General features: G+C 38.9%; 1 protein-coding gene across 9 annotated transcripts in view; it reads left to right on the top strand.

Annotated features, from left to right (window-relative positions):
* The window catches only part of AFF1 (AF4/FMR2 family member 1), a 265,568-nt gene that overhangs the window by 177,345 nt on the left and 65,746 nt on the right, over positions 1-22,477 (top strand). For 8 of the 9 annotated variants that reach the window (XM_045056119.1, XM_045056117.1, XM_023252950.2 and 5 more), the window contains one exon: positions 18,379-18,423. In XM_045056119.1, the coding sequence (XP_044912054.1) occupies positions 18,379-18,423 (45 nt within the window). The remainder of the gene's footprint in view (positions 1-18,378; positions 18,424-22,477) is intronic. The other variant, XM_045056118.1, reaches the window with a different exon arrangement.

Here is a 22,477-nt window from a genome sequence, read left to right as displayed (position 1 = left end):
TGATTAAACCTACAGAATCAAGGACCTTTTGGATGTATTTTTAGTGGTGTAAGTATCACCCAGTCTTTTCTGCTTCTTATGAGCACCAGGTAGAGACTTGGTGAGACCAATAGGTCAGCCTGCCCTTTGTAGGTGGAGCTCAGTTCCTATAGAATGTCTTTGAAAACATGTGTTTCTGATCTGTCAAAATTGGTTTGGCCAAAAGGAAAATTGTAGCTTTTGTAGCCTGGTTTGTTTAAAGAAACAAAAATAACTACACACCAAAGTTTCAGTGCACAGAGTATGGTTTAATTCTCCATTGACTTTTATGCTTTTTATTACTCTGATTTTTATTTCCCATCAATGTGCTAGGTAAGTAAAATTATATGCAGGACATATGTACTGCCTATAAAATACCCATGTTCATTTTTATCTTTGGTTATTATGTGCAAAATTACAGCATTATGAACTACTTTAGTGTTAATGAGTAACTTTAGCACAATACTTAGATTACTGTCAGGAGATAAAGAAAAAGCTTAGGAAACTTAAGATCATTTGTTTTGAAATAGTGTTGGAATTACTTAAATGAATTTTTTTCCCCTCTAGACTCTTAAAGAGTTCTTTTGCCACTGATCAGTGTGTGTGTGTGTGTGTGTGTGTGTGTGTGTGTGTGTGTGTGTGTGTGTGTGTCGCGCGTGCGCTGGTGTATTTTTGTTTATGATGTTGGATTATAACGTGGGCATGAAAATTGCCCTGTCTACTCCATGAATACATTGCCTTTATACCTACACATATTAACTAATACACATTTTATCTTATCTAATACATATTTGCACATAATACCTGGGGATAGAATTAGTTATATAGAAAATTTCGAGCTGAATGGGAATTTTAGTTCAGACACCTCAGGTGTCATTGTGCAGACACTTATTAGGTGGGGCTTAATAGGAACTCCCAGTGGTGGCTTAAATATGTTGCTTTTATACTATTGGCAATTTTAAATCATGAAGATTTTTATATGGACCTTGAAAGCAAAGTAAAGATTTAAACCGCTTTGGGGGGGTCTTCACAACCCTGGCTTTGATGGAAAGAGTGGAGGATTGCCCGTGTCATAAAGCCGTATGTTTCTAAACTGTGAGCATGGTGCTTTGCACAAGTAAAAACTGCTAAAGGGACAGATGTTGCCAATTTCAAATGTACAGGGGGAAGGCAAATATTGCTAAGCAACGGTGTACTTGAGAGCATTTTTAGGAGCAGAGCCAGGGGAGTTGTGCCTGGGAGCACTCGCTGCCGCTTATGGCTCAGTACAGGGGAAGAGATTCAAAGTTCTTTCCTGTCAGGGCCGCCATTGCAGCCGCTAGCACAAAAGACAGTGGCCCAGTGGCACCGATTAGGGCTGGCAAGGGGATGTATGAAAACAGGAAAGCTTTTTTGCCATGTAGGAAGGCAGTAAGACATGTTCACAGAGGTAAGTGCCCCACAGTGAACAGCTGCCCCACAGTAAGTATGAGGAAGTGCAAGCCTGAGGTTCAGGTGGGGAAGAAGGAGGTGAGAGAGTGAGGCCTCAAACAAGGAACGTCTCTCCCTCTCCTTTTCTCCCATTCCATCCTCCCCTTTCCTCTCGTCCTTCCCTTCTTTCCACCTTCCCTCCTTTTCTTCTCTTTGCCTTCTCTGTTAGGGGCTAACATCAGAGAAGAGAAGGATCCCAGTAACCTCTGTAGTTGAGCGAGGCTGTGCATGACCTTCTAAACAAGATAAATAAGCTTTCCAGCCACAGGTATCCGGCCCCTCCCATGGCCCCTCCCTTGGTATACACTTGATAGGTAGCTGACAGGTGGTGCGGCGTGGCTTTGTTGTTGTTGTGTGTGTGTTTTTTTTCTTTTGGCTGCCACCAGAGACTGAATACCTCTTGAGATTTTCGTGGTTGTTGGGTTGGATTATGGATTTTCCTTTCTCTGTCTCTTTCTTCCTAATGAAATAATGGAGTTAAAGTAGAGAAAGTGTAATATTATCATTTTATAACTGTATGAAATCACAGCCTATTTTTTGGCAATGCATTTTAAAGAAATTAAAAACATTTAAAAATAAGCAGTTCCTTACCATTCAGATTTTTTCTGTTCATCTTTCAAGCTCTGGTCTTGAACTTCTGAATCGCTTGGCAAATATTGATGGTTTCTTTTGTCTTTCTAAAGTACAGGTACACACGGAAGATATTGGCAGTTTAAAAGCTTATGTATGTGTGCGTATACACGTGTATGCTCCCCTGCTTTGCTTTCCCTCCCTAGCCTTCTGCACCCTCCCTTTCTGTCTCCTCTCCCCCTTGATTTTTATTGCTGTGTTTTTGTTTTTCAGCAAATGGCATTTAAGTCAAATTCAAAGGATTGTGGGGCTCTACCCAAGTTCTAACTTAAATTAAAAATTGATTTCCAGTGGTGAAAGAATATTTTGAAGTAATTTTACTTCTGTATAGGCAGGTATAGGAGACAAATTTTAATGTTCTTAGAGTTATATGGTTCCCATTAATTTATTCACCAGGGTTTGTGGTCATGTAGCCTATAACTGTGTAGGATGTAAATGTACGTGATGAAAGGCTAGTTAGAGAAGATGACAGTGTTTACAATCCCCACCCCCACCCCACTTTAGAAGATAGAATTTGTTTAAAGTTAAGCACTAGTGCATTTTCTGTCTGCCACAAGAGAGCTGAGAAATTGGGCACAAGTAATGAGAAAGGAGGGAGAACCCTCAAGTTATTATAATGTGAACTTTTCCTTGATTGATTTGAATTCAGATTATACCTTTGAGCTTTTTTTTTTTTAGGAACTGTGTCCTAAAATGAGTTGGAGGACCTGTTAGCTCCAGATTTAGGAAGGAATAGAGTTTTTTAGTGACTTGAATCCCTCACAAATAATGTTTTTCGTTTTTGGTTTTTTTTTAAAAAAATTTGTTCTAATGAAGTCCAGAAGAAACTGGCTAATTTTCTCCTACAAAAAGCTTTTGAGAGAATTTTATTAAGGAAACAACTTTTTGACATTGAGATGCCTCTGAAAAGTTTTACTAAAAGAGATAATAAAACGATTAAGACTGACCTGCTCTGGAGACGGTGTAAAACTTTTCAGGTTCATTTAATGTTACTTGGCAGACAGCATTATTATGGCATCATAAATAATAATGCTTATTTTTACAGAGGATTCTGCTGTACCAGTTAAAGAACTTTAAGTTGAAAGGACTTTTTAAATAGCAGGTGCCCCTTCTCATGTTCCAAACTGGCAGCGTGTTTATGATAATGTCAGTAAAAAAGTGACCAAGGCTCCAGGAGCATTTTCCCAGCAGGCCATGTGCCAGGTATAAGGAACATTCAGGAGGGCCACAGTTGGATTTATGTACAACTGAGATGTAATTTATTTCTGGTTTGACCCTGCTATCTTCTTTTTTTTTTTTTTTTTTTTTTTAAGATTTTATTTTTAAGTAATTTCTACACCCAACGTGGGACTCGAACTCACAATCCCAAGATGAAGATTCACACATTCCTCTGACTCAGCCAGCCAAGCGCCCTGACCCTTCCATCTCCTAAAGGCAGTTTTCAAAAGGAGTTGGTTTTGTTGCTGCTATTAGAATGGTTGACTGTTTTTCATATTCTCTCTTCTGTGGCACCTAGATTGTATATTCTAGAAAAGTTTAGAAGGAAAGAGGGGAAATGGGAACGACAGTGAATGCAAGAGTATTGAGAGTTATGACAGATGTGGTTGAGTCACCCTGTGTCTTAAAACACTCAAAAAGTTGGAGTCTTGGTTCAGGGGGCTCTGGGTTAAAGTCAAGAGTACTTTGAAAACTTCACTGTGGGTGTGTGTCAGTGTGAGGGGATGAGAAGAGCAGAAAGGAGACGGAGCTTGGACAAGATTGAGATGTAAAAAGTTGCAAGGATAGTCGCTGCTTCATGTTTTCAAAATGGGCACAAACCTATTGTTTGCTGCTGCAACTTTTGGAATCGTGATCATATATAGTATGAATGCTTAAAATGCTTTTAATTCAGCAGGTATTAGAGTACATTTATTTTACCAGAATGTTTTTCCTTGGCACATATGAAATAACTATTTAAAATAAATGCAAGAATAAAACTTATATGTATATATTTACCTTACCCCTTGTATTTGTAAAAGAAAAAAATACTGGCACTTGTGGAGTGACTAAGTATTTATTCAGAACATTGTTATTAAACATTTTCACTTTGGCCAGTTTAGTAAATCACTTTATAAGATGAACTTTACTGCAAGCCTGATGCAATTTGTCTGTATTTTCTGACCAAACTTACATACAAAGATAATGCAGGAAAAGGAAAAGATTATTAAGTCTCCCAGAGATTCAGTGGAATTAGTAAACTTTTTTTTTTTTCTTCCTAAAAAGAATGACTGAATCTGGTTCTTGGTAGATTATAGAAAAGCAAAATAGTCTCTTAAATGTAGGTGCTCTTTGATGATAAGATTAAATGAGTGATTTATAATCATTCATAATGTTATAATATTAGATGAATTGTACTTTCCCAGAATGATCTTTGGCCCTTTTTCTACACTCTGGCAAGTAACCTGGTTAGTTGTTACCCAATATTAAAGCCGAAAGAAGGGAGGGGGGAATTTACTTGTTCAGAATTAAGATATAAAGCACGAGGCCATCTTTATTTGCCTTCTCTCCTCTGTGTTTATTATAGTATCAGTAATCCCCAAGGTAGTGTGAAGTTCAAATTGCTTCCTCAGTGCATATATGCCTGCTTCAGTAATTTTCTTTCCTTTTTTTCCCTGGGTTCTGTTTTTTGTTTTTAAGAGTCAGCATGCCAGGAGACAGACAACCAACACCTAGCCCAGAGGGGACTGTTGAGATTACTGCTGGAATAAATCCAAGATAAAATCTTTATGTTCTTTCAGACAAAGCATGGATTAAATGGCTTATCTTATTCATATGACTTCAGTTTCTTTCAACCTAATCCAGAAACTGATGGAAAGTTTTTTTCTGATGCCTCTTGTAGTCTTAGCTTATGCTCAGCTATGGAAAAAAAAAAAAAAAAAAAAGTCCAGGCACCCTATGGAATGTAGAATTCGACATGGTTTCTGAACATTGTTTGCCACTTAAGTTTGATAGACACCTATACTCAAAGGAGGTGCAGAACACAGGTTTATGTATCTATAAATCTGGTCATGGTTGACAAACTAGTAGTGTTGTTTTATACTTACAACCATCAGTTCATAAGATTTGTGTGGGGGGGGGAGAGAGAGAGAGCGAGAGCGAGAGAGAGAGAGAGAGAGAGAGAGAGAGAGAGCGCGCACTCAAGGGAGCAAGAGGGGGGCGGTGGGAAGAGGGAAGGAAGGGTAGGATGGGGATTGGAGTAAGCATGGTCACAAAACACCATCACACTGCAGTATAACACCTTCTCTACAGTGATAATATTTTAATTGAAAGACTGCTCATGCTTTGCAAATTAATGTACCCAGTCAAAAAGAAAAATTAAATCTCTCTTAGAAAAAGCTCTAAAGATTGTTTTGGTGAGGAGGATTGGTTGTGGTAGGAATAGATCATATAGTTTGGTCCTTTTGAAAAACCTTGTCAATTTATTATCACTGGAATGGAACCAGTGTCTAGACTTGTTCTTTGTGATGCCTTTTCCCCCTCCCCTCCCCTCCCTTCCCTTCCCCTCTCTTTTCCTCCCTTCCTTCCCTTTCTTTTTTTAAAGCACTGCCTTTTTAGCTAGTCTTACTAAATCATTCACAGTTAATACACCCACAGTGGGCTTCATGGGGTCTCATGTGATCTTTCATCATAGGCACAGTGTTTTCAAGTCTTAAGAGCATTGGAGATTTCTGATACCTCATTACATGGTGAATGGTAGTGGTTCACAGGCAAAAGTTAGGAAGTCAGTGAATAACTGAGATTAGACATGAGTACTATCAAACAGTGGTCAGTTTTTTACATTTGTTTTTCATCCAACTACTTTGTTTTTAAGTCAATTTAAATTTGGCTCAGGTATACCCCATTCCTCTTAACTTTTACACCAAGAAACTAGTTGACATTGCCATAATATCTACTGAAGAACATTTCTGTATATAATGCATAAACATAGTTGTTTTGTTTTTTTTAAATAGGAACTGTTTCATGTGGCTTTACAGAAGCCTTGGGAATACATCAAAATGTACACACTCAGTTGATCTTAGGAAATATAATAGTAATAAAATAAATGAAACCAACACTTTATTACTCCCCTCATGTTCATTTGTACATTTAGATCAAGTTTTTACAATTATATGTGGAAAACAGCTACTCACTGTTCTTTTTATTTTTACTTATTTAAACCAAGTCTTCAAAACTAGATCCTAGTTTTCACAATGAAAAGATACTTTCTTTCAATAGAAATCAAAACAGAATTTCCAGAATATTTTGACTAATTCAGTTAGTACAATTTATGAGCTCTCTTATAAATTCATATACTTTTGAAAAATTCTTTATGACACTAAAGCAAACCACTTCAGGTAAAATCAGTGACTGGAAAGGAACAATAAACTCTAATTATTCATATTGATATTTAAAAGTTCAAAATACTTCTTCCTGTGAGGTTTTTTAAGTTTCAGTAATGATATTTAGGGTTCTTTTCATTTTTAGACCATTTTGCCCTAGTTGGTGAAAGACAAGTAGATACATACAGTTTGCCTATAAAAAAGGAGTTTACTTAAAGGTGAACTTTGAAAAAATCAGGAATATTAGCTCTCATTTAATAAGTGAATTGGTGGGGTGCCTGGGCGGCTCAGTCAGTAAAGTGTCCGACTCTTGGTTTTGGCTCAGGTCATGATCTCTCATGGTTTGTGAGTTCAAGCCCCATGTTGGGCTCTGTTCTGACAGCATGGAGCTTGCTTGGAATTCTCTCTCTCTGCCCCTCCCTTGCTGTCTTTATCTCTCTCTCTCAAAATAATAAACATTAAAAAAAAAAAAAAAAAAAAGTGAGTTGGGATGCCACCACATCTTCCAAAGCTTCTAGCATTCTTTTTCTGTTTTTTATCCTGGAGTATTTCTTGATCTCCTATCTCAAGGATACACCTGTCTTTCCTTAACCCCACCCAAGCATGCCTGATGTACCCCCTCTCCCAACAGTCATGATCTCATGCAACTCTCATATCTGAAACTTTGCTCAGAGAAATTCATGTCCCCACACTGCACTTAGGAAACTACTCCTTGGGTGAAAAACATCTGATTGGGTTGTTGGTGGTAATGGAATTTTGTTACAATAGTTTTTGTTTGTTTGTTTTTGTGAGGATTTCTGTGTCTTTAAAAGCACCATTGTTCTGTGGAGATGTCTGTAATATTACAAATGTGAACAAACACGTTGCTTCTAATATGTAGGGGGAAAAGGGAGAATTCACCATAACATATTCCAAATTTTTGGTAAGCTCATGTTTCTGAATTTCGTTGAAGATGCCACGAAATGACAAAATCAAATTCATTCATTTGACAAATACTACTTGCATATCTGTGTTAGTCCATAATTATGCTGAGGTCATGGGAGACACAGAGATGAATGAATTAACTCCAGACCCCACCAAATAGGAAACGAGTTTGAGGAAAATAAATGAAAACACCAAGGGTTATCTTGGTGTAAGAAGACTTATAGAAAAGGTCTGTCAGTATTTCTGACACCTCTGTTTCTACACTTCCCCGCTTTTCTGGATCCTCCAATACGAGTAGAAGGCATGATCTTGCCACAATAAATTTTTGTTTGATGGTAACTGTAGGTGACCTATAGATTCCTAAAATTGTTTGAAATAGCCGTGTCCTTTATCAGTCTCTTTCCTCCTCTCCTTGAAAAATTTATTTGGGGAGCTGTAGAGATTTCTGCAATTAGCATGACATTAATTGTGGGAGCCCTCGTGCCTGGCAGACAGTTTGGCATTAAAAAAGATCTTTGCTACATGTTGGAGTGTATCAATTTTATTTTATTTTTTTAAGTTTATTTATTTATTTTTGAGAGAGAGGAAAAAAGCATGAGTGGGGGAGGGGCAGAGAGAGAGGGAAAGAGAGAGAATCCCAAATGTGGGGCTCAAACCTACCAGCTGTGATATCATGACCTGAGCTAAAGTTGGACGCTTAGCTGACTGAACCACCCAGGCGCCCCTGGAGCATATCACATTTTAAAAGGTATCCAAGGGGCGCCTGGGTGGCGCATTCGGTTAAGCGTCCGACTTCAGCCAGGTCACGATCTCGCGGTCCGTGAGTTCGAGCCCCGCATCGGGCTCTGGGCTGATGGCTCAGAGCCTGGAGCCTGTTTCCGATTCTGTGTCTCCCTCTCTCTCTGCCCCTCCCCCGTTCATGCTCTGTCTCTCTCTGTCCCAAAAATAAATAAACGTTGAAAAAATAAATAAATAAATAAAAGGTATCCAAAACCTCTCCATTATTTGAAAATACTTGGAGAGAGGTGGGAGGGTGTTTAATTTTTTGAAGAGAGAACTTAACAATTAAAGTTGGTTTGCACTTTACATAATACTATTACACTGTTAAGAGTGCCTTATTCTGTCAGCTCATTATCCCTCCTTGCATAGTAACAATCTATAACTTTCTTACTTACAAAAGCTTATAGCTTTTTGTACTGTAAGTGTGCCCATAAATTTCACTAGGGATCTTTCTTTAAAATTTTTTTAATTTTTAATTTTTTGAGAGACAGACCATGGGCAGGGTGGGACAGAGAAAGAGGGAGACAGAATCTGAAGCAGGCTCCAGGCTATGAGCTGTCAGCACAGAGCTCCACACGGGGCTCAAACTCAGGAACCATGAGATCGAAGTTGGATGCTTAACCAACAGAGCCATCCAGGCGCCCCAGTCTGTCTAGGGATCTTAAAAGTTCTTTTAAAATACCAGGTATGGAAGTAGATGCTTAGGTAGTTGCCCAAAGGGCATGATGCTTCTGAAGAAGTAATATTGCTAGCACCTTCATACCTTTCCCAGCCTAAGTAGGCACACCCAGGCAGTATAAGTGTGTTCTTGTAATAGGGCTCGCTGTTGAGGTAATTTACTGTGTATTCACAAAGTAAAATTAATTTTGTGTCAAAACCTTGCTCAGGCAGGCCTTTTGGTTTCCATCTCTAATCTGTGTCTTGGAAATGTTGATTATGGCATCTTCATGATAAATGCATTATTTGTATGACATTAGCTTTAACACGTATTGTCTTATTTCTTCCTCACAGCAGTCCTGTGAGGTTTTGTGTATTTCGAATATGTGTGCTCAGTATTTAAGTATGACTGATTTCTTAAAAACCAAGCCAAATAATGCGGCTGTTTCAAGGACTTTGTAGTTTAGTTTGGGAAGAAAGAATGAATTAGCCAGCAAACACTGGATCAGGCCTTGATAGTAGTCCCGATTTCCACAGGAACACCTCACAGTCTGTGGTGGAAGGCTGACTGCAAATCTGTGAATAGCTCCGTGTGCTAAGTGTTATGTGGGGCAAGCACAGAGCACTGAGGAAGAAACTGGAAACTGATTCACATAGGTGTGTGTTTGGGAGAAGGAAAGTTACATTGACTGTACTTTGAGTAAAAGTTTTTTATCCCTGTTTTTTAAAAATATCAATTATGTTTTTATTTATGAACAGATATATTTTGTGATCCAGAATTTAAAAGATAAAAATATGTAGTGCAAATCTTCCCATTGCTCCACCCCTCTAGCCACCTAATTCTCTTTTCTACGAGGCTGATGTCACAGACTTCTTGTCTGTATTCCCAGTAGTATTTTTTTTGCATGGCTAGTAACTACATACATGTTCCCTTCTGTCACCTTTTCATTTATACAAATCCTGGCATATACTGCACCCATATTTTTCCCTCTTGCTTAACAATATGTCTTAGAGATTACTCCCAAATCAATACATGAAGAGAGTACTAATTCTTTGTTATAGCTACATAGTATTTCTGCGTAAGGGGCATGTACCACAGTTTTCTTAGCCAGTTAACTTCTGAATGGGCATTTAGATTGTATCCAGTATCTTACTATTTGCAAACGAGGCTGAAGTGAATAGGTTTGTACATATGTGTAGAAGTTGGTGCTATAAGTCAAATTGTTGTGTCTGAGTATGGGAAATTAGAATTTGGGGGCGGTTGCCTAATTGATGCCTTTAGAAGTTGTGACCCTTTACCTTCCCACAAACCAGGGTATTAGAGTGCCTTTTCCCTCATATTTAACAGATACAGTATCATCATTTTTTTGTTTTGCCAGTCAGTGTGTGAAAAATAGTTTCTACGTAGTCATAGTGTTTTTGAGGAGAAAACAATGCAAAACAGTTTCCCTTTTGTCCCTGGTATGTTTATTTCCAGTAGTTTGTTATTTAAGACATTGACTTATAATTCCTACAAGCTACAGTATTTAGGAAGTTTCTAAAGCTCTAAAAATTGGAAATTTATTTTCATGTTCTGAGTTCTGAGCCTGAAAACATACCAGCAAATGTTTATTGGTTGTCTCTGTGTGACAGCCATTGTGTGATTGGTGGTTCACCGAGGTAGTACTGGCCCCCGCTCTCATGGAACTTGTGATCAGGAAGTAGCAGAGATGATGTTACATGAGGTGCTTTAGCAGTATAGTGAGCTGTGGGAGCACGTGAACAGTTTTTGGGAGGGAGGGATTGGGGAATCTTTTCCAAAAGATGTTTTTTAGGCTATGACCTGAAGTCTGCATGGGAGTTATCTGGACACCAGTGAGGGAAGAGAGTTTTAGATAGGGACAAGAAAATTATGAGTCATCCAGCTAGATGGGGATTGGTGTGCAACAAGTAGATACTACAGGCTGAACTGTAATCCAAAAGTTGACCTGTGTTTGAAGAAAAATAGCATGAGCCTTATCTTTTAAAAATTAAACTGATAGAAAACCCTCTTGAGGTTTCTGTCCACACCATTAAAGAAAGCCTTAGGGTGCCTGAGTGGCTCAGTCCGTTAAGTGTCTGGTTTCAGATCAGGCTTTGCCCTCATGACTTCATGGGTTCAAACCCCGCATCAGATTCTGTGCTGGCAGCACAAAGCCTGCTTAGCATTCTCTCTCTCCCTCTCTCTGTGCCCCCTCCCCCACTCATGCTGTCTCTGTCTCTCTCAAAATAAATAAATAAACTTTAAAAAATGTTTTAAAAAGAATGCCTTGATAATGTTGGCACCAGGGATTTCACATATCCCTGGGCCTTTTGAAAGTTTTTAGAATTTCACATTTGACCTTCATACCAATCCTGTGAAGCAGTTAGGTTTGTTAATATTATCCCCTTTATCACCATGAGGAAATAGTCGTAAAGAAGTTGAATCTCATCCAGAATTGGAGAGCCAGTCCTCAGCAGGGCCAGAACTAGAATCCAAGATCTTTTTTGACTTCCTTTGTCAGCATGCTGCCTTCGCGCTCCCTGCAGTTCCTGGTTAGTGATAACTAAGCCTTTTTGAGACTGGCATTGTTATAAAAGTGCTGCTCCGTTGAAACTTGAGAAACTTAAAACACAGTATTGCAAGAGCCTCCAGGTCTCAGTGGTGAGGTATATTTCTTCGTCCTGCTCTTTTTTAGCTTATTAAAACAAACTGTGTCATGCTTAGAATTCATTTACTAACATATTTTATTTTGGTATCTGTGTATTTCCTTATGATTACACAATGTCATTCCAAGAGCAGTGAGAAATCAGACTGAGGCCAGCATTGCTGCCTTTTCTGGTCTGAAGCCGTGTAGTAGGAAGAGGCAGTTAAATCTGAATACCAAAGCACTTCTTTGTACAAACAGAAGCAAGACATTGTTTTTCAAAGAATGTTTTTGGTCACGTGTAGGACAACTGGAGTCACATCTCCTCCTTAAAATGCTAATATATTTGCCTCTTGCCTGAAGGTTGAGGTTTTTGGAAAGGTAGTGTTAATATTATGAAACCAGGCTCAGTCACTTCAGAGCATTGTGTCACTTTGGATATGTAATTTAATTTCTCTAGAATTCAGTCTGGGATAATACCTACCACAGAGGTTAATATGAGAATTGGAGCATTATACGGAATTTTGTCCGATTTTTTTGTTGTCAAAGTATAATTGACATACAATATTCTATTAGTTTCAGGTGTACAGCATAGTGATGCAACCTTTATACATTACAGAGTGATCACCATACTAAATCTAGCTGCCATGTGTCACCATGCAAAGTTGTTACCTATTATTGACTATATTCCCTATGCTGTACATTGCATCCCTGTGTCTTATTTATTTTAGAACTGGAAGTTTGTACCTCTTAATCCCTTTCCCTTATTTCAGCCATCTCCCATCCCACTCCCCTCTGGTAACCGAATTGTTCTATCTGTGAGTCTGTTTCTGTTTTGTTTTTTAGATTCTAAATATAAGTAGAATCATACAGTATTTGTCTAATTCTGACCTCTTTCACTTTGCATAATACCCTCTAGGTCATTCACATTGTGACAAATGGCAAGATTATGTTTTTCTTTGGCTGGGTAACATTCCATTGCATGTATATACTGCATCTTTATGCCTTCATCTATCGATAGATTCTTAGGTTGTTTCCATATCTTGGCTATTGTAAATAGTGCTGCAATAAATGTGGGTTTGCTTGTATCTTTTCAAATTAGTGTTTTTGTTTTCTTTGGATTCTTTGGGTAAGTACCCAGAAGTGGAATTGCTGCATTGTATGGTATTTCTAATTTTACTTTTTGAGGAACCTCCATACTGTTTTCATAGTGGCCACCCCATTTTGCATTCCCACCAACAGTGCACATGGGTTCCCTTTCCTCCACATACTCACCAACACTTGTTATTTCTTGTGTTCCCCCCCCCCCACCCAAATGTTTATTTTTGAGAGAGAAAGAAAGAGCACGAGCTGGGGAAAGGCAGAGAGAGTGGGAGACAGAATCCAAAGCAGGCTCCAGGCTCTGAGCTGTCAGCACAGAGCCCAATGTGGGGCTCAAACCCACAAACCGTGAGATCATGGCCTGAGCCGAAGTTGGATGCTTAACTGACTGAGCCACCCAGCCACCCCTTCTTGTCTTTTTGATAATAGCCATTCTCTTAGGTGTGAGGTGGTATCTCATTGTGGTTTTGATTTGCATTTCCCTGGTGATCAGTGATGTTGAGCATCTTTTCATGTGTCAGCTCTCTGTATGTCTTCTTTGGAAAAATGCCTATTCAGGTTCTGTGCCCAATTTTTAATTGGATTGTTTTCTGGATAGTAGTTGTGAGTTCTTTGTGTATTTTGGATATTAACCCTTACTGGGTTGTTTGAAAATATCCTCTCCCATTCTGTAGTTTCCCTTTTTCGTTTTATTGATCGTATCCTTCATTGTGCAAAAGCGTTTAGTTTGATGTGGTCCCATTTATTTATTTTTGCTTTTGTTCTTGCCTGAGCAGACAGATCAAAAAAAATATTGCTTAGACTGATGTTCAAGAGATTACCGCTTATCCTTTTTTTTCAGGAGTTTTATGGTTTCCGGTCTTAAAGTCTCTAATCCATGTTGCGTTTATTTTTGTGTATAGTGTAAGAAGGTGATGTAGTTACATTCTTTTGCAAGTAGTTGTCCAGATTTCCCAGCACCATTTATTTAAGACTGTCTTTTTCCATTTGTATGTTCTTGCTTCCTTTGTTGAAGATTAATTGACTGTACAAGCATGGTTTATTTCTGGACTCGATTTGGTTCCCTTGATCTGTTTTTGTGCCAGTACCATATTGTTTTGCTTCCTATACCTTTGTAGTGTCGTTTGAAATCAGGGAGTATGATACTTGCAAGCTTTGTTCTTTTTTCTCAAGATTGCTTTGCCTATTTGGGGTCTGTTTTGGCTCTGTACAAATTTTCATACTATTCTAGTTTTGTGAAAAAATGTCATTAGTGTTTTGGTAATTTGCACTGAATCTGTAGATTGCTTTGGGTAGTATGGGCATTTTACTTTATCTTCTTTTACTTGTATTCTATTTTGGGGTAGTATGAACATTTTAACAGTATTCTTCTAGTCTATGAGCATGTTATGTCTTTTTATTTATTTTTGTGGTCTTCAGTTTATTTCATCAATGTCTTACAGTTTTCAGAGTACTGGTCTGGTCTTTTACTTCCTTTGTTAAATTTATTCCTAGTTTTTTTTGTTTTTTTTTTTATGTGATTGAAAATGGGATTGTTTTCTTAATTTCTCTTTCTGATAGTTATTAGTGTATAAAAGTGCAACAGATTTATGTATATTAATTTTGTATCCTGAACCTTTACTGAATTCTTTTTTTAGTTCTAATAGTTTTCTGATGAAGTCTTTAGAGCTTTCTATATATAGTTTCATGTCATCTGCAAATAGTGATAGTTTTACTTCTTTTCCAATTTGGATGCCTTTTATTTCTTGTCTGATTGCTGTGGCTAAGACTTCCAACAAAAGGGGCAAGAGTGAGCATCCTCGTCTTGTTCCTGATCTTAGAAGAAAAGCTTTCAGCTTTTCACATTCGAGTATAATGTTAGCTGTGGTATTTCTTTTTTAAGTTTCTACAATAAAGGCTATATCTGCAGTTGATGGGTACATTTAGTACAGTAGCTTCCCCCCCCACCCCCCCACCCCCGCCAAGCTAATGATGGTGCATCTTACAATAAATGGTATCAAATAGAAGAAATAACAGTACATAAAAAGGTTAATGCAATGTCAGGTACAATATGTATTCAGTAAGTAGCTATCATTTTATTTTCAATTGAATTATGGTTCCTGTGTTAAGTCCATACCTTTATGGGGAAGCAAGGTCAGTCTACATACAGGATACCAGATTTGTGAGGCAGTCAGAAGTAGGTAGGCAGGAAGGAAGAGCTGCATTCCCCTAGGAACCTAGATACTGCCTGTGAGAGACAGCAGTGGGATTTGTGGTTGGAAGTGCTAAAGGTCACTGTCTACACCGTGGAAGCAGAGCTGGACAAAGAAGGACCTGCAGACTAGAATTTCTTGATTCATGCAACCAGCATGGATTATTGTTGTTGCTTTTTATCATGTCTTGTGCTTTGTGGAGGTCTTACCTGCAGATCTTCAGCCTTAACTAGGCTGTGCTTTAGAGAGGCTGATTGTTTACTGTTTGGCTGCAGTGTTTGTTACAGGGACCTGGCTTCTCTGAGCAGGAGTGGCAGTACTCTGCTGGAGACCCTGTGGCAAAAGTGGATTTTAAGGAAAGGATTAGGCCATAATGGTTTGTTGAACTTCCCCTCCCTTTTTGGAAAGTCTCCTTCCAGCGGCCGACTTGGAGGTGCCAAGATGTACTTTATTAAACAACAAGAGAGCCTGTCCTTACAGCTCTTTCTCTGCAGACAGATTTGAAATACCTGTACTCTAGTTTAAGAGTCTCTAATTTGAGCCAGAAGAAGAGTAGAGATCTGAATTTCAGGCAGATGGAACATAAAATGGGCCCATGTTATACAGACTCTCTTTAAATATCTCTATTATAACCTCCCCTCTTTTAAATACAGTTTGAAAAGTATATCTTGATATAGGGGAATTAACTCTAATTCTGTAACTTATTCTTAAATGGTTCAGTGTAGAAGTATGGGTGGGAGAGAAAAATACAAAGTAAATGCGATAGAATGCCAACATTTGGGGAGTTTGGGTGAAGGGTTCATGGGAATTTCTTTTATTATTTTTGTAATTTTTCTGTAAATATAAAATTATTTCTAAAAAAAAAGTTGAAAATATCGTGAGCATCTTTCCTTGCAAGCTCATACACTTATATTATTATTTTAATTCTCTGACACACTGCTATATAGATGTACTATAAAGGTCTTTAGCTGGATTCCTATTGTCGGGTATTTGATTATTTCCAGTTATTTGCCATTATAAACAGTGCTGCTTGGAAGTCTTAAAAAAAATTTTTTTAAGTTTATTTTGAGAGAGACACAGACCACATGAGCAGGGGAGAGGCAGAGAGAGAGGTAGAGAGAGCGGGAATCCCAAGCAGGCTCCACGCTGCCAGCACAGAGCCTGACGTGGGGCTTGAACCCATGAAACTGTGAGATCATGACTTGAGCCGAAACCAAGAATTGGACACTTTAACCAAGTGAACCACCCAGGCGCCCCAGGGAGGTCTTTAAATATATCCTCATGTATTTGGAATGGAATCCCCACATCCCTTTGAAATACTCCCACTTTCATAATGGATTTAATAGGAACATTCACAGTAAATTAGCCAATTAATGCTTGAACCTAAGACCTTATTTATAATTTTAAATGGGTTAAATGGTGACTCCTTAGCAATGTTTATCTTATCCAGATACTAATAAATACTGAGCTATAGAAAAATTTCTTCAATTCCGCTTCATCTCATATAATAACTTTAGGGACAGCTTGGCGGCTCAGTTGGTTAAGTGTGTCACTCTTGATTTCCACTTAGGTCATGATCTCACGGGTTCATGAGTTTGAGCCTTGCATCAGGCTCTGCACTGACAATGTGAAGCCTGCTTGTGATTCTCTTTCTCTCCCTCTCTCTCTGCCCCTCCCCCGCTCAAAATAAATAAACTTTAAAGAAAAATAAAAACTTTAGAAAAAAAGAATCTTTTAGTGACACGAAACATCTTGGCTAAGTATTGACTCCTTGAATAATTAAGTTCAGAAAATCGTTTAGTGTCCTGAAGTTACAGCTTTTCATCTCATTCTGTTGGAAGCAGTGGAGGAATCTTTTTCTCTCTGATTCCTCACTTTCATTGATTCCCAGATATGTTAATTGGATTCCCATTCTCATTCCAGGAACAGATGGGATGAGGGGACTGCTTGACCAGAGTCAGTAGTAATATGCTGTATCTCTGTTGTGTTGATCCACCTTCAGCTTATAATTGTTATTTGTCCTAATTATGCATGTGAAAAACTGAAACCATAGAATACTCTTAAATTTTATCATGATGTCAAAACAGCATTCATTTCTGTTCCTGACAGTTGTCCTGAAATGTTGGGTTGTTAGTATTTGGTCCAGTTTTTAGGCATCTCTTAATGGTTTTGAAAAACAAAAAGCAGGTAAGCAAGTCTAGTGTTTGACATGCATAATGCCTAAAGGCAGAGCTGATAGGACATGGGGACTAAAGGGATACCCTTGATTCTTTGGATGTACCTTCTGACCTCCAGAGCCAGTCAAAAATATCAAACTGCAAACATTTCAACAAAACTGCATGAAATTCACGTTTTAAAACCTGACCCCAGGCAAATTAAATTACATTTGAACATTGACGGATCCATTCATTTTGATTCCATGGCAGTGTGAGTGTTGTATGCTCTTTTCTTTCCTTTGCCTTCATCCTTCAACTGGAATGGTGGGTTAATGAATCGTAGATCAGGAATTGGCAACCAGTGCTGTATTAAATTACACTCAGATCAGAAATGAGAGCCAGGAAAAGAAGCCTTTCATCTACTCTCCAGCTATGAGGCAGGTATTGGACCAGACAGACTGGGAAGACCAGTAACGGGAGGAGTGTGTGTTGTAGAGAACTTGCCCGGGGCACTTGGCTGTGAATTGACACAGAGCAAAAAGTTGCTTTTCCAGGGAAAATCATGAGGTCGTGGGATTTCATGTCTCTAGTTAAGGAAAAATGATTTTTAAAGTTTTTTTTTTTTTTAAACTTTTGCATTTTCTTTGCACTTATAAAGACTGTAAAAAGACATTTCCTAGACACCATCTGTGGTGGTGGTATTGGTGGCAGCAGCCGTCATTTGTTTAGCTGGAGATAAGGAAGAGAAGTCTAAGTAGTAAATCTTTTATCCAAGACACTAGGAAATCTGTTTCTCCTAGGGTCTTTCTCTGAGGAAATACATAGTATGTGTTTGTGTGTACACACGTGTATGTGTATATTTGCGTATATAAGGTGAAAATGCTGGCTGGAAGCAGGGGCGGAGACACTGAAGTAAATGTCTTTACCTTAAAGTGAATCTTTGGCCAGTTAGAATATTACAAAAAAAAATCTGTCCGTGATTCGATGTTGGCCTTTTTAACTATGAGGTAGGTGTTCAGATGATTTCCATCTTTGTGTTCATTTTACTTGGCTCACAGGACACATGTTGCTATGAAGCAGCAAACTGCGACCCCAGTTTTATTTCTTTCTGCCTCTACTTTTGTTATATCTGTTTTCCCCATAGATTTACTAATTTGCTAATTTTCATTAATACACACGTTTTCCTTTGGAAACTTTGATCTGAGGGTCAGAATTAGTCTGCCATTGTCTCCCGCAGAACCCCCTCCCCGCCCATTAAGTCCGGTTAGTCTCTGGTCTTGTTTTGTCCAGAATGTGAAGTTCCTAATACTTAGCTAGTAAAGGGTGGCCCTGAGGTGATTCCACTCACCAGAAGGTTGCCGTATGAATACCAGCGTCTACTAATACCATCACCCGAGTTCTTTTTGTTTCTGTGCTAATCTTTTCCCTTCTTGGTTTTCACTTTCAGCAGACCTACTCCAATGAAGTTCATTGTGTTGAAGAGATTCTAAAGGTGAGTTCATTTACTGTTTTTCATTTGAAGAAATGTTTAAGGAGGCAGGCATATCTCCGTTTACTTTGACTTTAATGAACAGTTGCCATCTCCATACCCCTTTAAATTTTTTTTTTCAACGTTTATTTATTTCTGGGACAGAGAGAGACAGAGCATGAACGGGGGAGGGGCAGAGAGAGAGGGAGACACAGAATTGGAAACAGGCTCCAGGCTCTGAGCCATCAGCCCAGAGCCTGACACAGGGCTCGAACTCACGGACCGCGAGATCGTGACCTGGCTGAAGTCGGACGCCCAACCGACTGCGCCACCCAGGCGCCCCTCCATACCCCTTTAAACTGTTCCCCTCCTCATACCTTCAAATGCAAAATAAACCAGAATAGTAACAGAAGGACTCTTAAAGCATTATTGAGCTCTCTGACAGATTCTATTAATTAAAATGAAATCTGCAAGCTGCAAGGCGTTTGTCTCAGGTTTTTCTGGTGGCTCATAAAGACCCACAAGAGGTGCTCACTTCTCAGAAAAGCCCTCTGTGTTGAGGGGTTAAATGGTGCTTGATTTATACCTCTGGGTGTTTTGTAATGGACACTTGCTTATGTATGGCCTCATCTTCAGTGAGACCATGAATTTTTAAAAGAATGAAGAAAAACAGTAGGAAGTAAATGGATATCTATAAACTTACCTTGAAGGGTTATTTTTCACTCTTGTTTCTTGAGATGGTGCTGTGAACATTTTTGCTGTTTCTACAGATACATCATTGAACCCGTTATCTGTTGGTTCAGGGTTTTGTTTTGTTTTTTTCCCCCCCACAAGGACAACAGATTCTTCCTAGAATTCAGTTCCAGGAAAAAAATAAATTAATTCTCCTCATGAACCTGTATGCTTTCATTTTATCAGAGAAGAATTACATAAACTCTTTAGTTTCTTACTTTGGCTTCAATTTCCAGGAAATCTAGAGCTAAATTGAATGCTCAAGTACTATAATTGTAATAACTAAGGGTTTTGTTTATTTCTCATTGCTCCTCTTTGGCTTTTAACTTTCTTCCATGTCAGTGGAAGCATGTTAGTGCTATTCTTGCTTTATCTTTTACTGTAAGTTTTCTGATTTTTTTTGAAGTAGAGATCTGTATGACACATGTACCTATTCATTTGTATTTTCACCGTTCACTTTTCCTCAAAATATATGCTTATCCAATTTTTCCTTTAATTTTTTATTATAAAGTATTAAGTGGGTGGCATTGAAACCAGTAATTCTCACTTGCAAAAAAAAAATTTTTTTTTTTCAATGTTTATTTATTTTTGAGAGAGACAGAGACAGGATGCGAGTGGGTTAGGGGCAGAGAGACAGGGAGAGACAGAATCCAAAGCAGACTCCAGGCTCTGAGCTGTCAGCACAGAGCCCTACACGGGGCTTGAACCTACGAACTGTGAGATCATGCCCTGAGCCCAAGTCGGGCCCTTAACTGACTGAGCCACCCAGGAGCCCCTCCCTTGCAAAATTTTTGACAAAGGTAGTGTCAAACCAGATGTTCAGATATTTGGAAAGCAGTTCCATCATTTCTGTTTTATAATTTTTGTCCCCTACTTTTATAGTTGGAATCTTCTAAGAAATATCTCTAAGGAAACACACTTTGTACTGCTAAAATTGAACAATTTTTATGAACAAGCAAGTAAGATTAATAATAAACAGGTTATGTTGGTTAAGCTTTTGTCTCATCCTCTTCTTCTGATATTTCTGAAATCCTTTGGTGTGATGAGTAATAAAACAACAAATGAGTTATAAAATATGGCCTTAGCATTTTCTCTGAAAGTGTGTGTGATTTGTTTTATAGTTATTTCAAAAGTAAATGCAACAATATAGATTACTTGTCTTCTGTGTATATCAAATGTTGCTCTTAGATTTTGATGTGTTAATATACTCCTCATGAAATCCCTTATTTAGGATGATGGTATTAGAGTATCAGACAAGCAGTTTTAATTTAATAAACCTATTCATCGTCCCTCCCCTCTCTGCCAGTGTCACTTTCATGAGTTCTTGCTTACCTGGAAAGGCATGAAAGTGAACAGTTAATGCAAGCTACCAGGTGAGTATTTTCATTTGAAAATCATAGGGAGAGCAAATAGAAGGATATCCTGGACTGAGGAGGGGCACAAGCCTTTGCAGAGTGGAGACTTGGAGTCTTTCCCCCTACACTCACCCTCTCTTGGGGGCTCCAGCCATATTATGTGCACTCCTTGGGCCTCAGTTTCCTTGTTGGTAAAATGAAGGCCCTGGGCTAATAGATGATCCCTAGGGTCCTATCTAGCTCTCACTCTCTAGTGCTGATCCAGGTACTTTACTCTGCCTCGTGGTTCATGTTCTTCTCTTTTACCAGCAACTTATGAAGATTGCCAGGAATCCTAACACAGATATTTCTGATGGGTGATAGAAGCAGTAAATAGTTTCCTCACAGAAAAAACAATCATAGAAAAATCTTTCTTGGTTCTCTGGTGGAAATATGAAGAGTGGAAGTGTTTTAACAAAGGCCTATAATTCCTGCAGGCTGATGGGGTAAGAAGATAGCAGACAGTACTGGAGATTAGGAATTGGTCACACATGAGTTCCAGACAGCAGACTGTGCCGTCATGTACTCAGTGGGCGTAAGGCAACAGCTCGGGTTTTCTACTTACAGTGGCATGGCCTGGACAGCCTCCTGGGGAAGTCAGCACAGTACTCGTAGACGGTACCTCAGCGCAGCATTCTAGCAATTCTGGTACAGTGAGTGGTAGCACTGTTCCTTGTTCATTCATTTATGCAACAAATAGCCACTAAGCCTCAAGTACTTTTCTAGGCACTGGCGATGCCACGTGAATAAGACCTAGTTCTTGCTCTAATGGGGATTACAGGAGGAAGATAATTACATGATAAAAATATCAGGTATTGATGAGTGCAGTGATTCCCATAGCAGGCAAATGAAGAGGATGAGCAGAGGAAAGAATGCAAAAAGCCTTGAGGTGGGAACAGGTTGGTGTATTCGAGGAGCACCAGAAGTTAGAGGAAGCAGACAGTGTGTCTAGAGCAGAGTGAGCAAGGTAGAGAGCAAGGAGCAACAGCTCCGTGGCACCTGGAAGCTAAGACCCAGGCAGGTGCCACCTGATTTACCCTCATTCGTGTGGTAAGTCATTGTTAAGGTAGGGAGCAAGTTCATGGCCTTGTGTGCAATTCTGGGCAGCCTCCTTGCCTTATGGCCCTAATTCTCCTAAGGCCTAACTCCCTCCAGTAAGCCAGGCATTTAGGGAAGTATATAAATTCTTTCAGGCTGTTGGCAAACAACTTAGGTCCTGAAAGAGTTTATGCACTTTCCAACTGCCTAATTTAATAGCTGGGGCAGCCCTAGGCATTGTGAGCACAATGGACATTTTCTGGGAATAATTGGTAACTAAAAGTCATAGATGCCATTGGGATTCTAAAGAAATTCTTGGAAAACAGAAGGGGGGATACTTTCAAACACCTCAATTAATTATATTTTTATATTGTAGCATTATAATGATCCTGTTCCTTAAAGGATAGTCAAATAAATAAAACAGCAGGGAGCTCGCTTTGGTGCAGTATTGAAATTCTTTCAAAACTAGACTTAATTAAAAGTTGTGATGCTTTTAATTTATTAAGTACTTTTTATGACCATGTATCCAAGCATTTTACATAAATTACCCTCATTCTACTTAGAAAAATAAGTGGTCTTAGTTCACCCCTCACTGAGAACAGAGGTGCAGAGAGCTCGGGGACTGTAGGCTGCCAGGGCTGGTGAGGATCAGTTAGGATTCCAGTCTGGGACTCTGGCTCCAGAGTGGTTGCTCTTTCCATTATATTCTAGGACAGGATTCTTCCTTTGTGCTGAACAAAGCAGATGGTTAGTCAGTAGGCATGGACATGTCTTCACCTTTAACAAAAATTACTCAAGAAAGCCAGCATCAGTTACTCTTCTTGCCACTGTGCCAGGTCATTTATGTCTGTCCTGGGGTGATAGCCACCAAGAGAGTGGCTGTGGGGAAAGGCAAGGGGAAAAGTGCAGAGTCT

Source organism: Felis catus, chromosome B1 (assembly GCF_018350175.1).
Source record: "Felis catus isolate Fca126 chromosome B1, F.catus_Fca126_mat1.0, whole genome shotgun sequence".
NCBI lineage: Eukaryota > Metazoa > Chordata > Mammalia > Carnivora > Felidae > Felis > Felis catus.
This window is presented reverse-complemented; position numbering and strand designations above follow the sequence as displayed.